Source organism: Wyeomyia smithii, chromosome 3, assembly GCF_029784165.1.
Source record: "Wyeomyia smithii strain HCP4-BCI-WySm-NY-G18 chromosome 3, ASM2978416v1, whole genome shotgun sequence".
Taxonomy (NCBI): Eukaryota; Metazoa; Arthropoda; class Insecta; order Diptera; family Culicidae; genus Wyeomyia; species Wyeomyia smithii.
Window position 1 is genome coordinate 176,665,685 of NC_073696.1, and position 20,249 is coordinate 176,685,933.

A 20,249-nucleotide genomic window follows, 5' to 3' on the forward strand; every position below is an offset into this window, starting at 1 on the left:
CGTTAAAAACAAATTTATTACTTAGCGTTTCAACAGGTAGTCTTTCAAGAAGATTGCCTGTTGAAAGCGAAAAACAAAATTTCAATATCTCTCGGTAGTCTAAGACCTAGCCTCGAGCTGTTGGTAAAATGCGACCGTACTGTAGGACAGTTCAAGTCGATCTATTCTTCAAAGGATAATAACTATACGCCACCCATCATGAATCATTGCCTTTTTTTCTATACGAAAACCCATGCTTGCGTCATACGGGAGCACTTTGAAAATTTGTGCTGGAGGGTTTCTGTTCCTGCGTTGTAGAGTTGACAGTTTCCCCATCCGCGCATTTGATTGAATTTTGTTGTTGCAGGTGGAGGCTCCTCATTGAATGTTACCAAGAAAATTTCAATACCAGTGCATCCAAATTACTTCTTCTCATTGTACATATAGAGTTTGTGAAAACAACCCCCAGTTTAGCTGTTTGTATGACCAACTCAGGGCCGATATTTTTCTCCAGTTTCTGTAGAAACGTGTAAAGGTATAATGAAGGGCAAAATTGACATTGGGTCTCCCTGGTGGTCCGATCGAAGCGATGTGCCCGTTAATTGGTGCTCACTACGAAGATCTTTCTGCGATTCGTGCTAGTAATCCGACAAAGCCGAATTTATTCCCAATTGTCGCATCGTTTCGTGTAGGAAAGAATGAGATATGCGATCGAAACCATCATCAAAGCTGTAGCTTATTAGCTTTCCTTTTCGTTCTCATGCTGTCAGCTGTGCGATTCTATCTTTTAGTGCTTCGAAGATGTGACCTGCGTTAGAGCATTTTTGTGCGTCACTCAGCATAAGTCCAAGTCATCAAGCAGCAAACTGTCTTATAAAGGGTTGAAGTTGGCACTTACAAGTTAATAATATTATACTTTATATTCTTCTGAAGCCATAAATCATGCATAATCCGATCTGAAAAACTGAGAGGTTTTTCACAAATTATGACATTGGCATGGGGAAGACATAGAAAAGTGTTAGCTAAGCGCTCCACATCCTTCATATTAAAATTCCAAGACACTAATTCAGTAAAACAATGTCTATTTGTTTATTTATGATATTTAATTTGTTATCTTATTTATTGCTTTCTTCTGTATAAGTGAAATTGATACGTTTGTCGGAACGTTTGAAATAGTCACCGTGAACAATCCGAGAGTAAATTTGGCGAATATTGGCGATAACGAAAACTGATGTGATGATATAATCGAAAAACTACTGCATAATAAAGATACCAGTAAAGTATTTGTTTTTACAGTATTTTTTCGATTTGGGAAGCCCTGTGCTATATAATGACTGTTTGAGTAACTAAATCATGCAAAAAACCACGCATATAATGTTGACAATATACTGCCGCTATTCGCATATCAGTCCTATGTAGAAGTCCTATGTTTTTTGTTTTTTCGCGGGAATGGTTCCAATTTGGCATGCTCTACAAGAGTAGCCATCAAAATCGAGGTTATGGAAATCAAACCTTACTTTTTCAATGGCTATTCTTGAAAAACATGCCAAAATGGACCCATTCTCGCAAAATTTACATAGGACTCGCAACTTTAACATAGGACTATTATGCGAATAGCGGCAGTATAGTGATCAGCAAAATTTGTTGTCTTGCGTCGCAGAATAGCCCGCTGTAAAATTGTCAAAATATTTTTCGAAAATCAATTAAAAAAAAAGAAACTCTATTGTTCTCCAGTTTGAAAAAGTTATAGATCTAACGCTAGTTAAGAGAGGGATAGGATAGATTCCCCGATTACTAATCGTATCGCTTACCATTAATTACACAGGGGAGAAAAAAACAGCAGCAATGATCGATTGGCTGTAGTATTCGTAATTGTGATTCGTGCGAAAAGTGTCAATGCGAAGTCATACGACCACGAGAGAATGCCAGAGCATTGTAGCTTCCTGTTTCCGTCCGTTGGCTGTAATAAATTTACTTCTGATCTCAGCCGTGCTACCGATGAACCGGTTGTTGTCTGTCCGAAAGTTTGTTCAACGCGGACCGTCACTTTAGTGCAGCAAGGTGTTTGCTAACCGGCAAATTTACGCGTGTTTACAGCAAAGCACACGAAAATATGATCACTCTAAATGTAAGAACTAGAGGTGGAAGTTGTTTAAATCACTGGACATCCAAATTTTAATGTCGCAAAAATTGGGATAAGTCAATCTCAAGTTATAAACACCTACTATAAAACTAAATATCGCATTTTTAAAGTGGACAAAATATTATACAAACTAATGTGTGCTCAAAAAGTTCTCATACTTAGTTTCGTCCGCGACTGTATTTATCGTTATCGTTAGTTGAGTATAGCAGTATTGGTGCGAATAGTAGTTTGTGATTCGCGATTCGTTTAATGTAGTTTTGCTTAAAATCGGTGTTGTGAGAACGAGTTTAATTTAGTGTTGTCTCATCCGCGGTACGTTTGAGAACGAAAGGGTTTTATGTAGTTATTATATGGAAGTGTCGTTAAAGTTTGTTTACTTTATATTTTAACCATACTGTTAGGTTTTTAATGATGAAGTCCGCCATGAAGTTGATCTTACGTTTCGCGTTCTTCTTTACTTTATTTATTAGCAGTGTTCATCCTCAAGGTATTTAAAAGTTCATAAAAAAATGATTGGAACATAAATTTTAGAAACGTTTAGCATTTGATTTTAAGTTTGTATTCATTTTGTGGAATTTAAAAGTGCAAATCTTCGAATGATATAAATTGAAACCAATAATTTACAACGCGTTTTGAAGACAACAAGTTCGTTAATTATCGTTCGTTCTGGCGTTTGGGTGTGAAGCGATTCGTTCAGTGTGATTAGCCATTTTTTACGAAAAGCCGGTTCGTTTCTTTATACTTTCAGTTGATGTCCTTCGTCGGATCGTTCCAAAGTTGGCATTGGTGAAATACGATATGAGCGTCTGACACGAGCCAGGGCATGATAAACAAAATTGTCGAATTAGTCATGCTGGACTGCCGTAGTGTGGAATGGTGAAAATATATGCCAATTGCTTATTTGTGCTGTCCGAGCTAAAAATCAGTGAACGGAAAGATGTTCTATCTAATGCCAAGATTTGAACGATGATTACTATTATATGACTAATGTACATTGATCATTTGGCAAAAGATGTACATATAAGTGTGCATGTGAACACATATGTATGTAAATAGTGTGGATTCAAGCAAATGTTTACAATGTGTTTTCCAAAACTTGATGTTAATCGTTTCGTTTGTATAATAAATGGTTTTGACTATACGGCCATTTCTTGTGGGTAAGATTACCGTTACGTTACCAAATCTCAATTGCTTCTAAAGTATAAACACTGAAAATTATGCATGAATAAATAGTTGTGACATCATAATCATCAATAACCAAGAGAACTCCTGAAACCTTATACCACAAAAAATAATCGTTAAACATAGTTTTACTCAAACAACATTCCCGTTAGATAATAGTGTCTCTCTCGTTATCCTTTAGGTTTGTCTGAATTCAATTAAAAGTTACGATTAGTTCTTGGTAATGGCAATTGTTTGGTTTAGTTTGAATAAACCATAAAATAATAAAATTTGGTGTGCTAGATTAAGAAAAGATTGAGCAGTGCTTTTTGGTTGATTCATTGAATCTTGGTAACTTGGTAGCAATAACCAGTTTTCAAAAGTGCATTTCAAAATAATTGCAGACCGAACCAGCAGATATGCTACTGATTTTATTACAACAACAACTCATTTTACGTCTGAACAAATCTGCAACTGAAGTAATACATAGTTCATAAATGTGTTTTACACAGACGATCGAACGATCGCTCTCGTGGATCGGCATCAGCCGTTTTGATCGATCAAGCTTTACACCGCAGCGTTAATGATTGGCTGCGTTCCGTTCTTGCAAAGCGAAATTCCCGCATTTTCCAGGTCCGCTTGCCTGCCTTGAGAATAGGGCGGAATTGAACTTAAAGCATTTTCTCGCCAACACAATTGGGACAGAAAACTTGCAACGCATCGCTCCTATCCGGGATCTTGAAATCAAGGATTAATTCGTTGTACCAATTTTGAGGTACCAGAAATAGATTTTTCTATAATTCCAATTATTTTTTTCTGTTTTTTTTTCAATCTGTCAAATTTTAAATTTTTTGGGTAGATTTGAACTTTATTTAAAAAAATGTAGAAAGGTCTGTGGGTAGTTTTAACTCTAAATACATGTTGAAAATTGGTTTGGAAAAAGTAAATTGGTATAGAAAAACATTGATAAAATTTGATATTAATGTCATTATATTAATCTATTCTTGTTTACAGCACAGTCATGTTATACACCCAATGGACAAATTGGAGTATGTCAATCCCTCCAGTACTGTCCATCATTGATTCGTTTGTACCAAAATGATAGAACACAGCGTACAATCAACTTTTTGGTTGCATCTCAACGTAGCTGTGGGAATCGCGTGTACGGTGGTTACCCTGTTCTCTGTTGTACAGATGGTGTTTCTTACGATCAGAGGCCTACTACCAGTTCACCTTTCATTGAGGTGACCACGACGACGACAACAACAACCTCAACTACTACACCTAGACCTCAGCCACCAGCTCCAATAACGCAGGCTCCCACGCGGTTAGCAGATTGTATTGGCCCGGATCGCAGAGAAGGATATTGCATTAGTAAGATCAATACCAAAATGTTTTTCATTTTTTTAATCAAATATACATATTTTAGGTTTACGAGCTTGTCCATCCCTTCTTAATGAATTTATTTCACGTCAAAAAGATCCACAGTACATCAGTTTCATTCAACAATCGAATGCCATTTGCAACTACATTCAGCCAAATGTGTGTTGTCCTCTGGAATCATCAGTAACTAGTGCACCAAACACTCCAACTCCAACGGTAGCACCTCCGCCGGCACCAGTTACCGAAGGGCCGCCGCTGCCAAAGGATAATAACCTTATTACACTTCCAACCCCTGCTGAGGGATGCGGCTACAGTAAAGTCGAGCACAATCGAGTGGTTGGTGGTGTGCCTGCTGCACTAAATGGCTGGCCATGGATGGCCCTAATTGGGTATAAAAACACACTAGGAGAAGTGTCTTTTAAATGTGGAGGATCGATTATTACTAAACGACATGTATTGACTGCCGCACACTGCATTCGTAAAGATCTGTGAGTCATTGATAACTACATTAACGATTCGTCCTTGAAATAGGCTAAATTTAAATGCATATTTTCAGTTCTTCAGTTCGCCTCGGAGAGTATGATACGTCGACGGATGCTGAAACGAACCACATTGATATTCCGGTGGTGAAGGTGAGTTTGAATGGTATTTACTCTTTGCATTAATAACAGTGTGGTTAATGTTGTGTTATCCAATATTTAGATGGAAACTTATCCACAGTATGATAAGAAGGATGGGCATTCGGATTTGGCGATACTCTATCTTGGTGAAGATGTAGCATTTAATGGTTTGCTTACTAATTCATCTAGTTAAATTTATGAGCTCAAGCCACTTTTTTATTATTAGATGCTGTCCGTCCAATTTGTCTTCCGATTGGTGATCCAATAAAAAGTCGTAATTTAGATGGGTTAACGCCGTTTGTAGCAGGCTGGGGACGAACACAAGAAGGTGGCAAATCCGCAAATGTTTTACAAGAGCTCCAAATCCCGATTGTGTCGAACACAGAATGTCGAGAATTGTACAGCAAAATTGGGAAAGCATTTTCTGAGAAGCAGTTCGATAATGCAGTACTATGTGCAGGAGTTTTGGAAGGTGGAAAGGATTCCTGTCAGGGTGACAGTGGAGGTCCATTGATGTTTCCACAACGCAGTGGTGTTGAGTTTTATTACTACCAAATAGGAATTGTTTCATACGGTATTGGATGCGCACGAGCCCAAGTTCCTGGAGTTTATACGAGAGTGACACAATTTGTAGACTGGATCCAAGAAAAAGTAGCTGAGCCAGTGTGAATAAATGTTGTACGAATGTCAATTATAAGGATTTCCATTTAACACCATAACGTAGATTTGAAATATAAATGAATGTTGTTTTATAACAGTTTGACATCTGATTTTTTAAACTTACTTTTATGATAAAGAAAATATTATTTCACGGTACCGCCTAGTACATAAGATAAAAAAATTAACTCACGCTTTGTGAGTCTTAGAAAACTCTGCTTTTACATAGATGGGTCCTGTGAAAAAATCTATTATGAATTTGGCATTTGCTAATATACGAGAACTGTTAAGTTTTTCGACTATTTTATCTCAGCTAAATATTCCAATGAAATCAAACCACAATAACGCTTATTCAAGAGAACATGTATCAGCCCCAGAGCCCCATACGAAAACATTCTAAAGATGGACAATATTATGAATAAAAATATTCTGAAACCATAGGTCTTGTGTGAACCAATCCTAATACAATATGCGATCTTTTTTTTAATGAAAATCAATACATTATTCTAAAAAAATATGGAAAAGTGCTAGCTGGTTCGTGTTACATAGTTCATAATGAAAACGTTTCAGAGGAACAAAGTGGTTATATAATAATTATTTTGTAATAATTCATAACATTGTTTTCTTCTGTGCGGTTAATCAAAACGTTTGAAACATTAATTGTCATAAAACTGAGAGTAAGTTTAGCCAATAGTGCGTTCGTCTACTAATGATAAAATCGATTTTTTTTTGTAAATCAGAAATACTTTGATAGATCTCAAGATTTCGACTTCAATTAAGATTGAAATTGAGTTTTCGCTTTTTGTTTTGTTTTTTTTTTCTATACACTTGATTAGAAAGCTATAATTGTATTATATCAAAAAATGGAAGTCAGCTAGGTAAAACCATGGGTATTTCAAAGGAACGCGTTGTTCATGTCATTTATAAATGTTTACATATGAAGAAACTGTACACGCGTTGGGTACTGTATTTTTGAACCCTCTAGTGCCAAAGCCTGCCTCTAAACGGGCATTAGTGGAATTATCATTAACCTTTGATGAAAATTTAAAAAAAGTTCATAAAGATTTATAGTGACTTTATTGACGCTCGTCGAAAGGCAGGCTTGGGTACTAGAAGGTCAACAATTGAGAAAAATGAACAATGTGTTGAACCATCGACGGATATTCAGGCATTGATTGCGCGTAAGATGGATGAAACACTACACTCTTGAGATCACTCGGCGGAGTGAATTTTGCCTGGTGTGAGTCGTCTGAAGTAGTGCTGGGACTTTTAACCGGATATATTCATGATCCGGTTATCCGAAGCTCGGATCACGGATGTGTAAACGAATACTATTCGGATGTCCGGATATCCGGATACGGATAATCGAATAGTCGGATATCCGGATATACTATCCGGATATCCGGATTTATTTTTCTGCTGCCTAAAACCCGTTCAAACGAAATGTAACGCGAAAAATGGCTTTTTCCACATTCCCCCATCCCCTCGTAAGTAATTATTTACATAATTCTCATTAAACTATGTTCGGATACAATATCCGGATATCCGGATATCCGACTATCCGAAAATCCGGATATCCTGTCGGATAGTATCCGAATATCGGGTTGATCCGGATTTTGGATATTTGACGGATATCAGAGGTCGGATATCCGGATATTTTAATCCGGATAGTCCCAGCACTAGTCTGAAGTGCCCCAAAACGTAACAATCAGCCAGTAAAGTATTAGCTGTTATTTCTTAGGATTTGCAAGGAATACTTGGCTATCTTGAACATGGTGCAACATTCAATACACAACATTATTGTATATTATTGCATCGATTGGGCGTTCCTTTCCCAAGACACAGCTCCCACTGTTCACGATACGAATGGACGAAATTGTACTATGAACTGCTCCTTCCCTTCGTATTAGCCAGATTTAACCCCTAGCTATTTTTTGCCTCCCCATTCAAAATGTGGCCGTCTGGTAAGTGAATCCGCACTGCTATAATAAAAACATTACGTTAGATATTTATTTTATTTTTGTATGGACTCCACTGCTAACAGTAATTTTTAACTTTTGGGGCGTTGCTGGAACATTTTTTGCTATTCGCACTGTTTCTTTTTTTCCTTTTTGCATTTTTTTTGTATGGACCCCACTGCGACCAGTAGTTTTTAGATCTTTTGTTGCATTGTCCGGACGTTTTTGCTGGTTGGATTTTATTTTTGTTTTTTTTTTCTCTTTTGCAGTGCTTCTTATTGAGAAGTGACCTGCTCCGTGTTATAGTGCTTTTTGTCTTCTCCTTCAGACTTAGGCCTCTGCCAGGCTTAACGCGAAAAGCGGCGCGAACCGATTCGCCCGGCCGTAGGTTAATGTACAGCTCTACTTACGGCTGTACATTAAACTACGGTCGGGCGAATCGGTTCGCGCCGCCTTTCGCGTTTAGCCTGGCAGAGGCCTTAGTAACCTACTTCCTTCCTTATCGACTCCATCATATCTTTCGCAAGTGTATCACTCTAACAGCGTATAACGTGCTATAGTCTATGATATTATCGAAGCTTTAGACCAGTGAATATTTAGTCTGGAGAGAAGATTTCGTGTGGCAGAGCCTGAGAATAAATTCTTAGGAACGATGAACTCATGAGTGTTGTGTACGGAAGTGATAAAAGTCATCATTTTGAAGTGCATCGTATAGTGAGAAATCATCAAAAACGGACGTTGAATAACATTCGTTTATCGTTATGTGTATAATGTATAGAAAGTGTGAGCAGGATAACACAAGTCTGTACAAAATGCGACCTCGCTCGACTTCTTGCTGTGTGTGTTTGGATTGTGTTGCATATTCTATGCACCCGGTATTTTAAGTCAGCCTATACACCAGAGAGTCGCCAAGACACCGTTAAGGCAACTGTCCGTTATCCGTTTTGGTGTGACAGTTGCCTTTACGGTGACCATTTAGCCGGTTTAGCCGGAGACTGCTCACTCGTTTCATTCGTTGCTAACCGGAGTAGGTTTCATTCGTTCGATAAATATCGTGATTAATCTAATGACTACGCATTGTATACCTTTCAAAGAATCTCGTTTATTTAAGTGCGTTTGCTTTCTCGAAGGTATTCGGGATTGCGGAATTGATATAGATACTTAGATGCTTCAAGTGGTAGATGATTTTTGCGCGCATCACTCGCAGTGGGTTGCGGTGTTTAAATCGTTTGTTCATTTTTGTAATAAGGTAGCTTCGCGCGCAACCTCGTTTAGTTTCGTCAATTACCATGAATTATATTATAATATTATATTATAATTCTTCCCTTCCGTCGCAGTCGTAGAGATTAAGAAATAAACTACGGAAATAAATTCGGTATCGGTGACCGTTTATTCGGAAATTGCTCACCCGTTGCTTTTATATGTGCAACTTTACTAGCTCAGATCCATCACAAGGAGCAACTATGAAATGTGCGGTCGTCAAGCTCAAGCTCAAACTTTTTTTTCCTTTCTCCGCATTACTTATTGAAAGGTACCTGCTGCGTGTAATGTGGCTTGTATTTCTCCCAGACTTACTGTTCTCTTATCTTATTTTTTATTATGGACTTCTTTATCATCGATGATAAGTCTTTGGGAGGATGAAATTTCCAAAGATTTAGATGAGATTTTTTCAGTCCAAAGATAAGTTTTTATGTAGAGGAATGGCCTGATTCTACTAAAATTCTAACTCTCGAAATTTTTCCTTAGCAGGACAAACGTAATAAACAGTTTTCTGTCATGTTAAGGGTTTAAAAGCGCTCCAGAACTATTCTATGTTAGGTTCCGTATTCTTGCACGCTTCGCTTTGCTTTGATGTACTTAACGACGAATGGATTTAACTGCCGTGAACTAAAAATTGAAAGCCATTTAGTAAATTATAAGTAGCTTAAGTAACGTCAAACTTAACAGATATTTTAGAGAAGATAAAAAAGTTATCCGTAAATAACATTTCGCCAGATTTAATACACATTAGGCATATCGGAGACAATTTATTTAAGAAAGTTTCTTTACATTGCGCACACGTATACATTTTCGGATATAGAACATTTATTAATAATTAATAACGATCGTTCAGATATAATGGTTCTATTCTCCCAAAAGCTGTTTTTATTCATAATTGCAACTTTACTTTGTATCGGATTTACACTAAATTTGTTTGCAGTTTGTACGAATGATTTTACTTGCTATATTATTCATTAGCCTGTTTCTTTTATATGTCTATGTTTAACTGTATTACAGTCACAAAATTATACATAGCATAGTATGCGTTATTTTATTTACATCTTCGAAAAAGTACCATTAAGTATAAATCATAGTTCAAATAATAAACCAAGTATAATATGTTAAAATACAGTCTTTATTGTTCTTCGGAGCAGATCATAATTTCATTCAAAACTTAAAAAACTGAAACTGGTAAACATAAAGAAATGAACTAAAGCAGTCTGTACGAAATTTATTTTTTTATTATTGCTAAGATTGATCGTATAACACGTTCGATTCAACTTTCGGACTCTCTCATGCTAGAGTATATTGTCCTACGCTCCAATCCATTGCTATCAAGTTATAACTTCGAACATTATTAATTTTGAAACTATCGAAAAATTTTAAACTTTTATAAAGTTTATAGACTAGTTGCCAATAGGAGTTGATAATTTATTTTTAGTTTCATGACATATGAGCCCTCTCAAATGATTTTATTCGCCGCCCAATCGTTCACCAATTGAAGGGGTTATTAGAAACTCATATGTTATATTACAAATCGTCAATCTTCTAATGTTCTCCAATAATAGACTTATATTTCTTAGCAGAGAGTGCCAACTATGGAACCGAAACTAATTTGCAAATAGTTTAAACAAATGCATAATTTCAATTTTACCAAATTGGGAACGAGAAAGCAGCGAATAAAAACTGCACTGTAGATTCAACTCAGGATTTACGATTAAAGCATACAACTAGCATTTGCATGTAATCTTGGTGAGTTGTTATAAATCGGGCGAAATTGCCTCTCGCTTGATGGTAATGGCTTCACTTAAAGCTGGACTCAGCGCTAGAGCTGGATTGGCAACGGCGATAATATGACCACCGGATGACGATATTACTTGGACTCCGAGAGAGCTGTCGTGGGCGATAAGCGATCTTGCGGTGTGTCTGAGATTATCCGGAAATTCGTGGTCGTTCAAATCTCGGTCGATTCCATTTCCAGCCTATAAACGAAAACTCATGTCACAGTAAAGGAAAATCTGCTTTCGCATCATAGCAATACTCACTTGAACTGGTGACGAACTTGAATTGCTAAAACTAAATCGAGAATCTGCGTCATCAAATTCGGATCTGGTAAACCTATGAGGTTAAAAGATAAATCAAGAGGCTTAGTGTTGTAGTAAAATCCGCTAAGTAAAGCAACAGCAACAAGCTCGAGCTCTTCCGGAAGAGAAAAATTTATTCCCACTACCGTGAGGAAACCATGATAACGTCTAGTTTTCCGAAAGAGCCAACTTTACCACTAACATACTCACGAAAATTTACTTGAATCGGTCAGGTCGAATGGTTTGTCACCCATCTGCTGATACAGTGAAGTGCTGGAAAGATCTCTGTTGTCGTCTGAATTTTCCTAGGGTAAATGATATTAATGAGTTTTGGTTTTGAGAAATAATTTCAAGATCTAAAATGCGTCAATGTTGCTAGCAAGCTGCGAAGCTGTCGTATGATATTTATTCTATTTATACTGAACTAAAATATTCTGCTGATACCTAATTGAAAAGCAAAACAGATAAAATACTACACTTATCGTAATGCGTAAGCGAAAAGCGTTAAGCGGTTTATCTAGCACACAGAAGTTGTCAGCTAGATTTACATGAAGGCATACTAAACCAGCGACAACCATTTGGGCATTTGGGGCGTGTATTTTATGTGAGAATAGCCTTTGAAAAAATGTTACATTTTACATAAAAAACGGAAGCGAGAGAAACGCGATTGAAGCTAAAAGCGCGTGTTTTGCAAATTGCACATAAACAAAAATTGAACATTGTGTTTTGATTGAAAATTTCAATATCATGTATTGAATTATAAAGTTCGAGTTTCATGAATCTATGATTGGCACATGGGATAATTATGTTTATTATTACCCTTTTATGATATGATGATAAATGATTAATGAAGCTTTGTGGATAGATTAAATAATTCAATTGTCCATTAACTTTCGATTGGTTTATCGTTTACGTTTCAATTTGTGCCACATTTCTCACATAAAATGGATCCCATTTGTTTGCGTAGCGTTGCGAAGCCATGCTCAAAATATGTATACTATCATGGAATACTAAATTGCTTCAAATCATTTCTTAAACAAAACAAAAAACAATATCGCACGCTAGCCTGGGGGGCTAATGCGGTCTCGATCAACTAGATTAGTTAAGAGAATACGTTATCGAAATTGTTTTCGGCACATGTTGCATGTTGTAGGATAAGTACAACGATACACCATGCCCCAGTGCTGGGTCGAGAAAATTTCCAGCTCTAAAAGATCCTCGATCTGATCGGGAATCGAACCCGACATCACAACCGTGTGGGAGAGCTAGCCGACCGACATCGCTAACCACAGAACCACGGGGACCACAAATCATTTCTTAAACGATACAGTTTTCGAAAATGTCTACCATGTGGCTTCTTAATAGAAAATTTTCCACAAACATTAAAGGCACTGTAAGAACTATTTAAGCGGGAACAAAGTTTCTATTTTATTTGTTTGGTTTTGTTACAAACCCTCATTCGGAGTTTGTATGTTAAAAGTATTGTCAATTCTGCTGAAAATCGAATTTCTCGACTAGCGCCAATCGAATTTTCTCTTATGTAGTACGTCATACCTAGAAATACTCGGAGAGAGAGAGAGAGAGATGAACGATGGAGAAAATACAGTGTTTTTGGCAGCTGTTTAAAATGCAATGTTGACTAATTATTTAATTTTTCGATTCGACTCGTTTTATTGGTGGTGACAATGAAAGTTTAGAGGAATAATGAATTGCATCGGATTTTTTTTTAAAACCGTAAAGACGGTAAATTTTATGTTCATGTTTAAATACAGTGCATGCAACCTTTGGTTACGAAGTACTGGAATAATGCAATGTTGGAGCATTCTTAATTTTTATTCTGGCAGTAAACGTGAAGTTGACGACAGAGAAATGAGCTAGCTAGAGAAATAGGATATAAGAAATTTTTCAAAAAATATAGCCCAGCAAATGGGATTATATTTTTCTGAAAAAATCTAATATCCTATTTCTCCAGTTAGTTTTATATTATAACAAAACACTTTATTCATTATTTAACAACAAAAAAGAAAATCGTAGCAAAATAAACAAGTGTTTGTCGTACCTGATTACAATACCCGCTAATGTGCTAATGGGCACAGATTTTTACGTTTTAGTTGGCTTAACAAAATTCTCACAACTCATCTTTTCCTCTGAGTGTTTCTAGTTATACTTAACTATCTCTCACACTGAGATGTCATTCCAACTTCCACTGAGGGTGTTGAAACAATAGCCAGCTATAAATAATAGTCTCTGCTGAGTAAATGTACGAAGTGCGAGAATTGGATAAGCGATACAAAACTCGATTTTAGAACTACGTCTTTAACGTTCTGCGGTGGTGTAACGGAAACACATCTGACCGGAGATTGGAAGTTGTGGGTTCGAGTCCCACCTGCTGAACTATATTTTTCGTAGATTCTACACGCAAAAGTTGGAGTGTCCGTAACCAGATCATTTATGAGCGAAATTAGCGCATTTACTGATTAAAATTGGAACCAGTACAACGCATGTGCGTTGGGCATAACGCATTTGATGCTCTAGCGTATTTTGAATGTATTCACAGCTCCAAACCACTACACTTATAAAGCATCAGCCGATGTTAAGAAGGTTGGCATCGTTAAAACAGTGCAACCAGCAATCAATACTGATAAGTTGGGTACTGACTCCATTGAAGAAACTATTGTCTAATCGATTCACTTTCATGAATCAGGTAATTTGAAAACATCATTCAATCATTAACAATAATCAAAAACATAAGATTAGTCCAGAACATTTTGCATTTAATTATGACTCTGGTTTCATTCACATGCATTCGGTTCTGCGTTACTGGCACCAGCGTAAATAACTTCCGCGGCAACGCACCGGCTCGCGAAAGTAAAGAACGGTTTTTTGAGCGCCTCGAAACTGATCGTTCGCCCGAAGCCGAAGTTTATCGAGACATTACGATTTTTGTGTATATGATACATATTCTGATTTTGATCTCTGTCAATGTATTCCTTGTACAACTTTTGCGTTATGCGTATCACGCATTGGTTGTGTGAAGTCAGAGCAAATTCTGTGCGAATTGAAAGGACACATTGGATGATTAAAGCTTGAACTTTTGCGTGTACAATCATATTTTCAATTAGTTTACTTTTCTATCTTCATCACTACATTTACTCCTTAAACTAAAATTAAAAGTTATACCTAACGTCGGAAATAGTGTGCTGTCTGATGTGCTATACAGCGTAATACTTATGACGAGTTCATTTTTGCGGCGGTATTCACACCGATTTTGCAGCAAAAAAAAAAAACGAATAAACAAACAAAGCTATGAGCGGCTGTCATTTTTTTGTATGACAGTTGACAGTGTTTGTACTTGTTGTTGGTGTTTTTAAATCGAATAAGTGGATTATTTTTACTCGATGCGGAAGATTATTTGTTATAGTTATTTGTAATAAGTTTAGTATAAATATATCTTTTAAATGCGGTACAACCAACCGCGTAAAAAGCGACCCCAGTGTAATATTTTTCGTTTTCTTCATCGAAAATATGAAAAGAAGCCAAACTATGAAAATATTATTTTAAGCTATATTTTTTTGATTCTTCCAATTTATATTTCTAGCAGTTTACTTCGAATAACTAGCCAGTTCCGATTTACTTCGGTATGAGTATGTAATGTAATATAAACTTTTAGACAGAATTGTAACACTTTCCTGGTCCTTCGGATTCTGCTGGGTATTTCAATACATCCGTCAGGAAAGATATCCCGGATTGTTTACGCGTGTAGCAGGATTATGTTTTCTATCTTTTCCGTTCTTCGTTCAACTTAAAAGCTAAATTTCAACTTTATTAAATATTAAGTTATATTGCAAAATTCAGGTTTCGCTATTTGAGTTAAAATATTAACAAATCCAAAAAAGGGTTTGTGAGTTTTGTTGTATAGCATATTTATTTTTTACAACCAAACTGTCATAAGTAACTTTTTCTTGAATACGCCATTTTCGGTAAATTATAGGTGATGAGAAATGATTGTTGCGCCCAAAACTGCACTGGTTTTGTAATACTAAGTGAGCTCTAAAACGAAGTTTTAAAAAGAATATTCGTTTGATGTCCGTTTAGGAGCATTTATACAAATTTGAAAATTTCGCAATACAGTAAGGTCTTCTTTACATATTTTTTTACGCGGGTTGCTTTTCTTAATTACTCAAAAACGATACAACATATTATCCTCATTTCAATCACGTTTTCCGTTTTAGGCCAAAGGTAATCATATATCCGTTTTCAAATAAAAATCTCAATTTTTGGTGTAAATACGGGAAATTTAAAATTTTCAATTTCGAATTTCGTTCTTCAGATTGACTACTATCATAATCAAACGAGGTTCAAACATTTTAAAACGGTTTTCTTTTTTATATTCGCAACTCAAAAAATACTTTCACGCGATCCCTCACAAATTTGGAACGCATCTCCCGTGTAAAAAAGACCTTACTGTATTATCAACCAATTATCAACCAATCAAATGTATCAATTCTAGAGAAACATTTCAGAAGGTCCTATCTGCTTTGATCGATTTTTTTATCGATCAATTTCATTCAATCGCCACAACTTATCAAACACCTTTTATTATTACACATTATTTGCAAAAGTTGATAGCGGAGGGATCACTCTAGCCTTCTGAACGAAAACCACGCTTGGGATAGTTACTAAAGTTGAACTATTACCAAAATAAAATGACGCTTCGGAAAAACGATGAAGGCAGATAGGACCTTTTGACATTTTTATCTAGAATTTCATTGTAAATATCATGTATTTAGCAAACAATGTTTCATTTCCATTTTTCCACAAACAAAACCTCTATGGACTATAATTATTTTTTTATACAAATAGAGAACTACGGAATCGTCGAAACTAAAATCTACATCAAACATCTATATATCATGCATTGCACTAATGTTACTGTCAAAGGTCAAAAGTCAAAGGTCAACAGGTTAACAAAATAAATTAAAAACAAATATCAAAAAAGTGAACATAGATAACAAAATAAAAAAAAATAGTAAATAAAAGGATACTTAAATGCTCAATTTAGAAACTCTATAAGCAACAAATAACAATAACAACGGAAGCCATTTGCATGTGTGAGCGCGAACAAAGCAAAGCAGGTTAGAAGCGTTAACAACGTAGCGCCTCGCCGGGGTTCCACTTGGGATCCCACAAGCTTTGCGCGAAACCGTCGCTACAACCAGTGCTACCGGAAACTCATAAGCACATATACTGCGTGGTGGGTGGAAGCTGCAAAAGAAGAAATAAAAGCGTAATGTCTGGCGTGATAGTTTGCAGAACAAAACGAGTGTAGCAAAGAAGCAGAACTGTGAACACAAAAGCTCAAAAAAGTAATTAGCGCAAGCAAAAGCACTCCAACAAATCGCATCGATTTCGGTCACAAATCATCGTCTTGGGTATGGTGTAGCTACCTTTCCGAGATCGGAACTGGTATCACTGGACAGTCGAGCTCTTTTCATCTGTTGTGACGTTTCCAACTCGTCATGCCGGCTGGTTTGTGTATGACTGTTTAAAAAAGATCAATCGTATCAGAAACCTTGAACCGCGTGATAACCTCAAACTCTCACCATAATCCTGTTAGTCGTATACTGGCAGAATGCCCAAAGCCGCACTCTTTCACAACCTGTCGCGCCAAGGGAAAAAGCTCATCACGTCGGGTGAGTAAAGCTGGAACGTATTTGCAAATTTGAGCGGCGGCTTCGTTTACGCATACCTCGTGAAGAGTCAGAGGTTTCTCAGGTCGCCGTTTGCAATCAAAGCGACCGTAGATAGCGGAGTATTTTCGAATTTCTTCCATTCGACGCGGATCGTTTTCGTTCATTGCTATCACCTGCTCCAGGTCACGTGTGGTTCGTTTTTTTATGTTTTGCTGTCGCGGCTCTAGGTGACGAGGAATTGTTCTAGAAAGCCGTTCGGCCGCTTGTATAATTTTAGTGATTTGGTCTTCAGTTAGGCAGGGTGTCAATTGCAATGAACTCGCCGTAGTGGAACCGATAGCACTAACCACGTTACTACTAATACTACTACTAAGACTAGTCGCCAGATGACCTAACGAAGACGGTTGAATGTTTGTACTGGATGATGGATTTGCAATGAAGCTGGATGTAGGAGCTATCGAAGATGCAGCATAACTGCCAACACTTCGAGCTATCGATCCTGGACCCGGACTGTAGGTTAACCGGGATGGAGTATCCAGATTGGTCAAAGGACTCTGAAAAGCTGAAGGATTGGTGACCCATTCCTGTAAAGCTTTTTGTAGACGTCGCACATGCAACGGCTTGGACGCCATTCCTACTAATGCCATGATTTCGAGAAATTCTTCTTCACATGCCTCACACAACTGCTGCAAATCGTCTCCTCCTGAAAAGATATTCTTTAAATTTTTTCTCCATTTTTTAGCCATTCCAAGCACCACTTACCCATTTCAAGTAAAGTGTCATAATAGTTGAGCAAACTAGCCCTTTGAAGGACACGATACAGTTGAAGTTCAGCTTCATTGGACGGGGTGGATGTTTCTACCACTGCAAATAAGAAAAAGAAAAAAACGAATAGCAGGTTAGACAGGCAACCCTTCAGTTATACATGCGTTTCCTGCAGCTACGGCTCCAAGACTTGTAAAATATCTTACTAACGATGGGAGACAAATCATCACCCTCCAGAACACAGAATTCTAATTTATGCCTTTATCATTCACAAACTGCTTTTTATTTTTCATTTCTAAATCATTAATTTCTTCATCATCTTTCCGCTCGAAAAAAATTTGAATACCCTTTATTGCGCTAAGAAGTTCGAATAGAAATAAAAAGGATCAAGATTTGGCGCACCAACGGTCGTATTTGAATGAAAGAATGTTGCTGTAACCGTTACATCCCTTAACATTTTCTGCGAGAATTTAGATCAACCCTCTCGGCGAAAAAAACTTCTACTTCTGATTCATTCTCTACTGCGATTTTTCTTTACCCTTGCTACAAACAAACACAAGTCTCAACATAGGCCAACCGTAAGCACAGATTGGTGGGAAGGGATTGGTTGTAGAAATTTAAACCCACATAGCAGATCACACTGAGCAGCCTACAAACACATCCCTGCAGTGGTACGCATTGCTCGCAAAAGGAGAGGGAACAGTTTAAATAAAAAAAACATCCTTGTGGGTCTGAAACCACACCTCCTGTACCCTCACCATTAGACTGGAGAGGGGTTGGCGTACGCACCGGAGAATCAAGCACATGTTTTTCTTTCATCGCTTAGAATAGGTAAGAAAAGAAAAAGGCGAAAAATAAAAACTTGAAACGGATTTCCTCACGTACTGTAATCCTAGGTTACCGCCAATTAACGGTGGCAGTTATATTTACAACAAATTAATTCTTATGTTTTAGGTGCTTCCGCACACGAAATACTAAGAAAGGAAAAAATACTTCAATAATCCACTAATAATAAAGAAAACCGAGAAATAGATATTAGAAAAGATATTAACATTTTATATTCAACCGTTAAAAATAAAGAGACCCTTTTCTAAAAATAGTATATTATGGGTATTCATAAAGTTCGTATACAAATATTCAGTCGTAAAAATACACACCTTATTCGACGAGTAATGAAAGATATCCAGCTTACCGCTGGGTATTTGTTTACGAGCTCGACGTGAAAACCCCTGTTGATTTGCTAGAAACTTGGATTGACTTGTTATCAAAATACCGTGTATTCATTAGAGAACAATTTATTTTCTAGAAACAGAACTATTCAAAAACAATACACAACTCCATTAGGCGTGAGTGAGATCGGGTATGTTATACCTCGCATGTTTTGGAACGTAAATTATTCAACTCGGAGTGAATGAGGTGAAATACTGTTACAGCAGCTATGTGGTGAGTAAGAGATACTCATTATTTTGATGTTCGTTTTTTAATGCTATTGTCGGATAATTAGCATTATTACTCATTTTAAATACTTGCGTTTAAAAACTTATCGGGTTATTGTAGCTTGCCAAATGACGGATACATAAAATTCGATTTTCTTCAAATTGAATCCTAGAACTTTGCAAACATCTTATGTACGAAAGACTCCATAAATAATATTGAAAAAGCATAAATTTTAGTGTGCGCTTTAACAAAAAAACACTGGAAACTTTTGCTTGCATATACAATGAAAATTCAAAATAACTTGTTTTAACGTAAAAGTGTGCCGGTTTCAATAGTGAAGTAAATTCAATGAAAGTAGAATTGTTTACCCACTAACAGTTTTTTTACTTAAACAAAGTTTATTTGACACGGCACAGTACATATCAATGTTTAACGAAGCCAATTATAAACCCAACTAGCAGTGTCTTACAGTGAAATAAAATATGTTCAAACATTAATGTCATGAATATCTCAGGAAATTTATTCAAATTTCAGGATAGGTCAACTATTTCAAGCATTGTTTACAGAAAATAAAACTGATTTAGCAAACTACTGGCTACAATCAGGTTGATTTTTATCGGTTAATGTTTATTCGAAGTAATAAAGCTACATATTTAGAAGTTTCGTTCCCGACATTGGAAGTGGTGCTAATAATAAAAATTCAAGAGTTTGAGGTCCGTTTTCTTAGACTAAATAAAAAAGCCCACAGATTAAGCCATTTTTTACCACACTACTTTAATATTTTTTCATGGGTTAAACAGTAAAACTCCTACCTAACTACTACCGCTAATTGAAATTTGATTATCAAAATTTTTTCCCATACGTTCCATTGGCATTGTAATGTGCTCGGATAGAGATGAAAAACAATTCCCTGGATGAAATGTTTGAAGGCCAAATTCCCACGGACAATGAATTTGCGATTACGCCAAACATAGAGGTCAATAGTAGACGTAAATCACCAACTATGCTAACATCCGCCGTTTTGTGTCAGTTCGCGAATGTCAATTCGATTTAGTAACGAATATTAAAGCTCAAAAATAAAGCAAAATCATTATGAAAAAGTTATTACC

General features: G+C 36.6%; 2 protein-coding genes across 4 annotated transcripts in view; one reads left to right on the top strand and one right to left on the bottom strand.

Annotated features, from left to right (window-relative positions):
- Window positions 1-2,401: 2,401 nt before the first annotated feature.
- On the top strand, window positions 2,402-6,049 carry LOC129727099 (venom serine protease Bi-VSP-like). Of its 2 annotated transcripts, none has more exons than XM_055684562.1 (6): window positions 2,402-2,609; window positions 4,298-4,657; window positions 4,713-5,154; window positions 5,223-5,298; window positions 5,369-5,453; window positions 5,513-6,049. In XM_055684562.1, the coding sequence occupies exons 1-6, from the start codon at window positions 2,531-2,533 to the stop codon at window positions 5,953-5,955; spliced, it is 1,485 nt and encodes a 494-aa protein (XP_055540537.1). In that variant the 5' UTR covers window positions 2,402-2,530; the 3' UTR covers window positions 5,956-6,049. The 2 variants fall into 2 exon arrangements, with proteins under 2 accessions (XP_055540537.1, XP_055540538.1); XM_055684563.1 differs by lacking the exon at window positions 2,402-2,609 and adding an exon at window positions 2,660-3,279.
- Window positions 6,050-10,009: 3,960 nt separating this feature from the next.
- LOC129731182 (NGFI-A-binding protein homolog) overlaps window positions 10,010-20,249 on the bottom strand; it is a 48,683-nt gene continuing 38,443 nt past the window's right edge. The window contains exons 2-7 of one of the 2 annotated variants that reach the window (XM_055690991.1): window positions 17,701-17,802; window positions 16,849-17,641; window positions 16,693-16,786; window positions 11,456-11,550; window positions 11,207-11,279; window positions 10,010-11,143 (exon numbers count right to left, since the gene is read on the bottom strand). In XM_055690991.1, the coding sequence (XP_055546966.1) occupies window positions 10,922-11,143; window positions 11,207-11,279; window positions 11,456-11,550; window positions 16,693-16,786; window positions 16,849-17,641; window positions 17,701-17,802 (1,379 nt within the window). In that variant the 3' untranslated portion in view covers window positions 10,010-10,921. The remainder of the gene's footprint in view (window positions 11,144-11,206; window positions 11,280-11,455; window positions 11,551-16,692; window positions 16,787-16,848; window positions 17,642-17,700; window positions 17,803-20,249) is intronic. The other variant, XM_055690992.1, reaches the window with a different exon arrangement.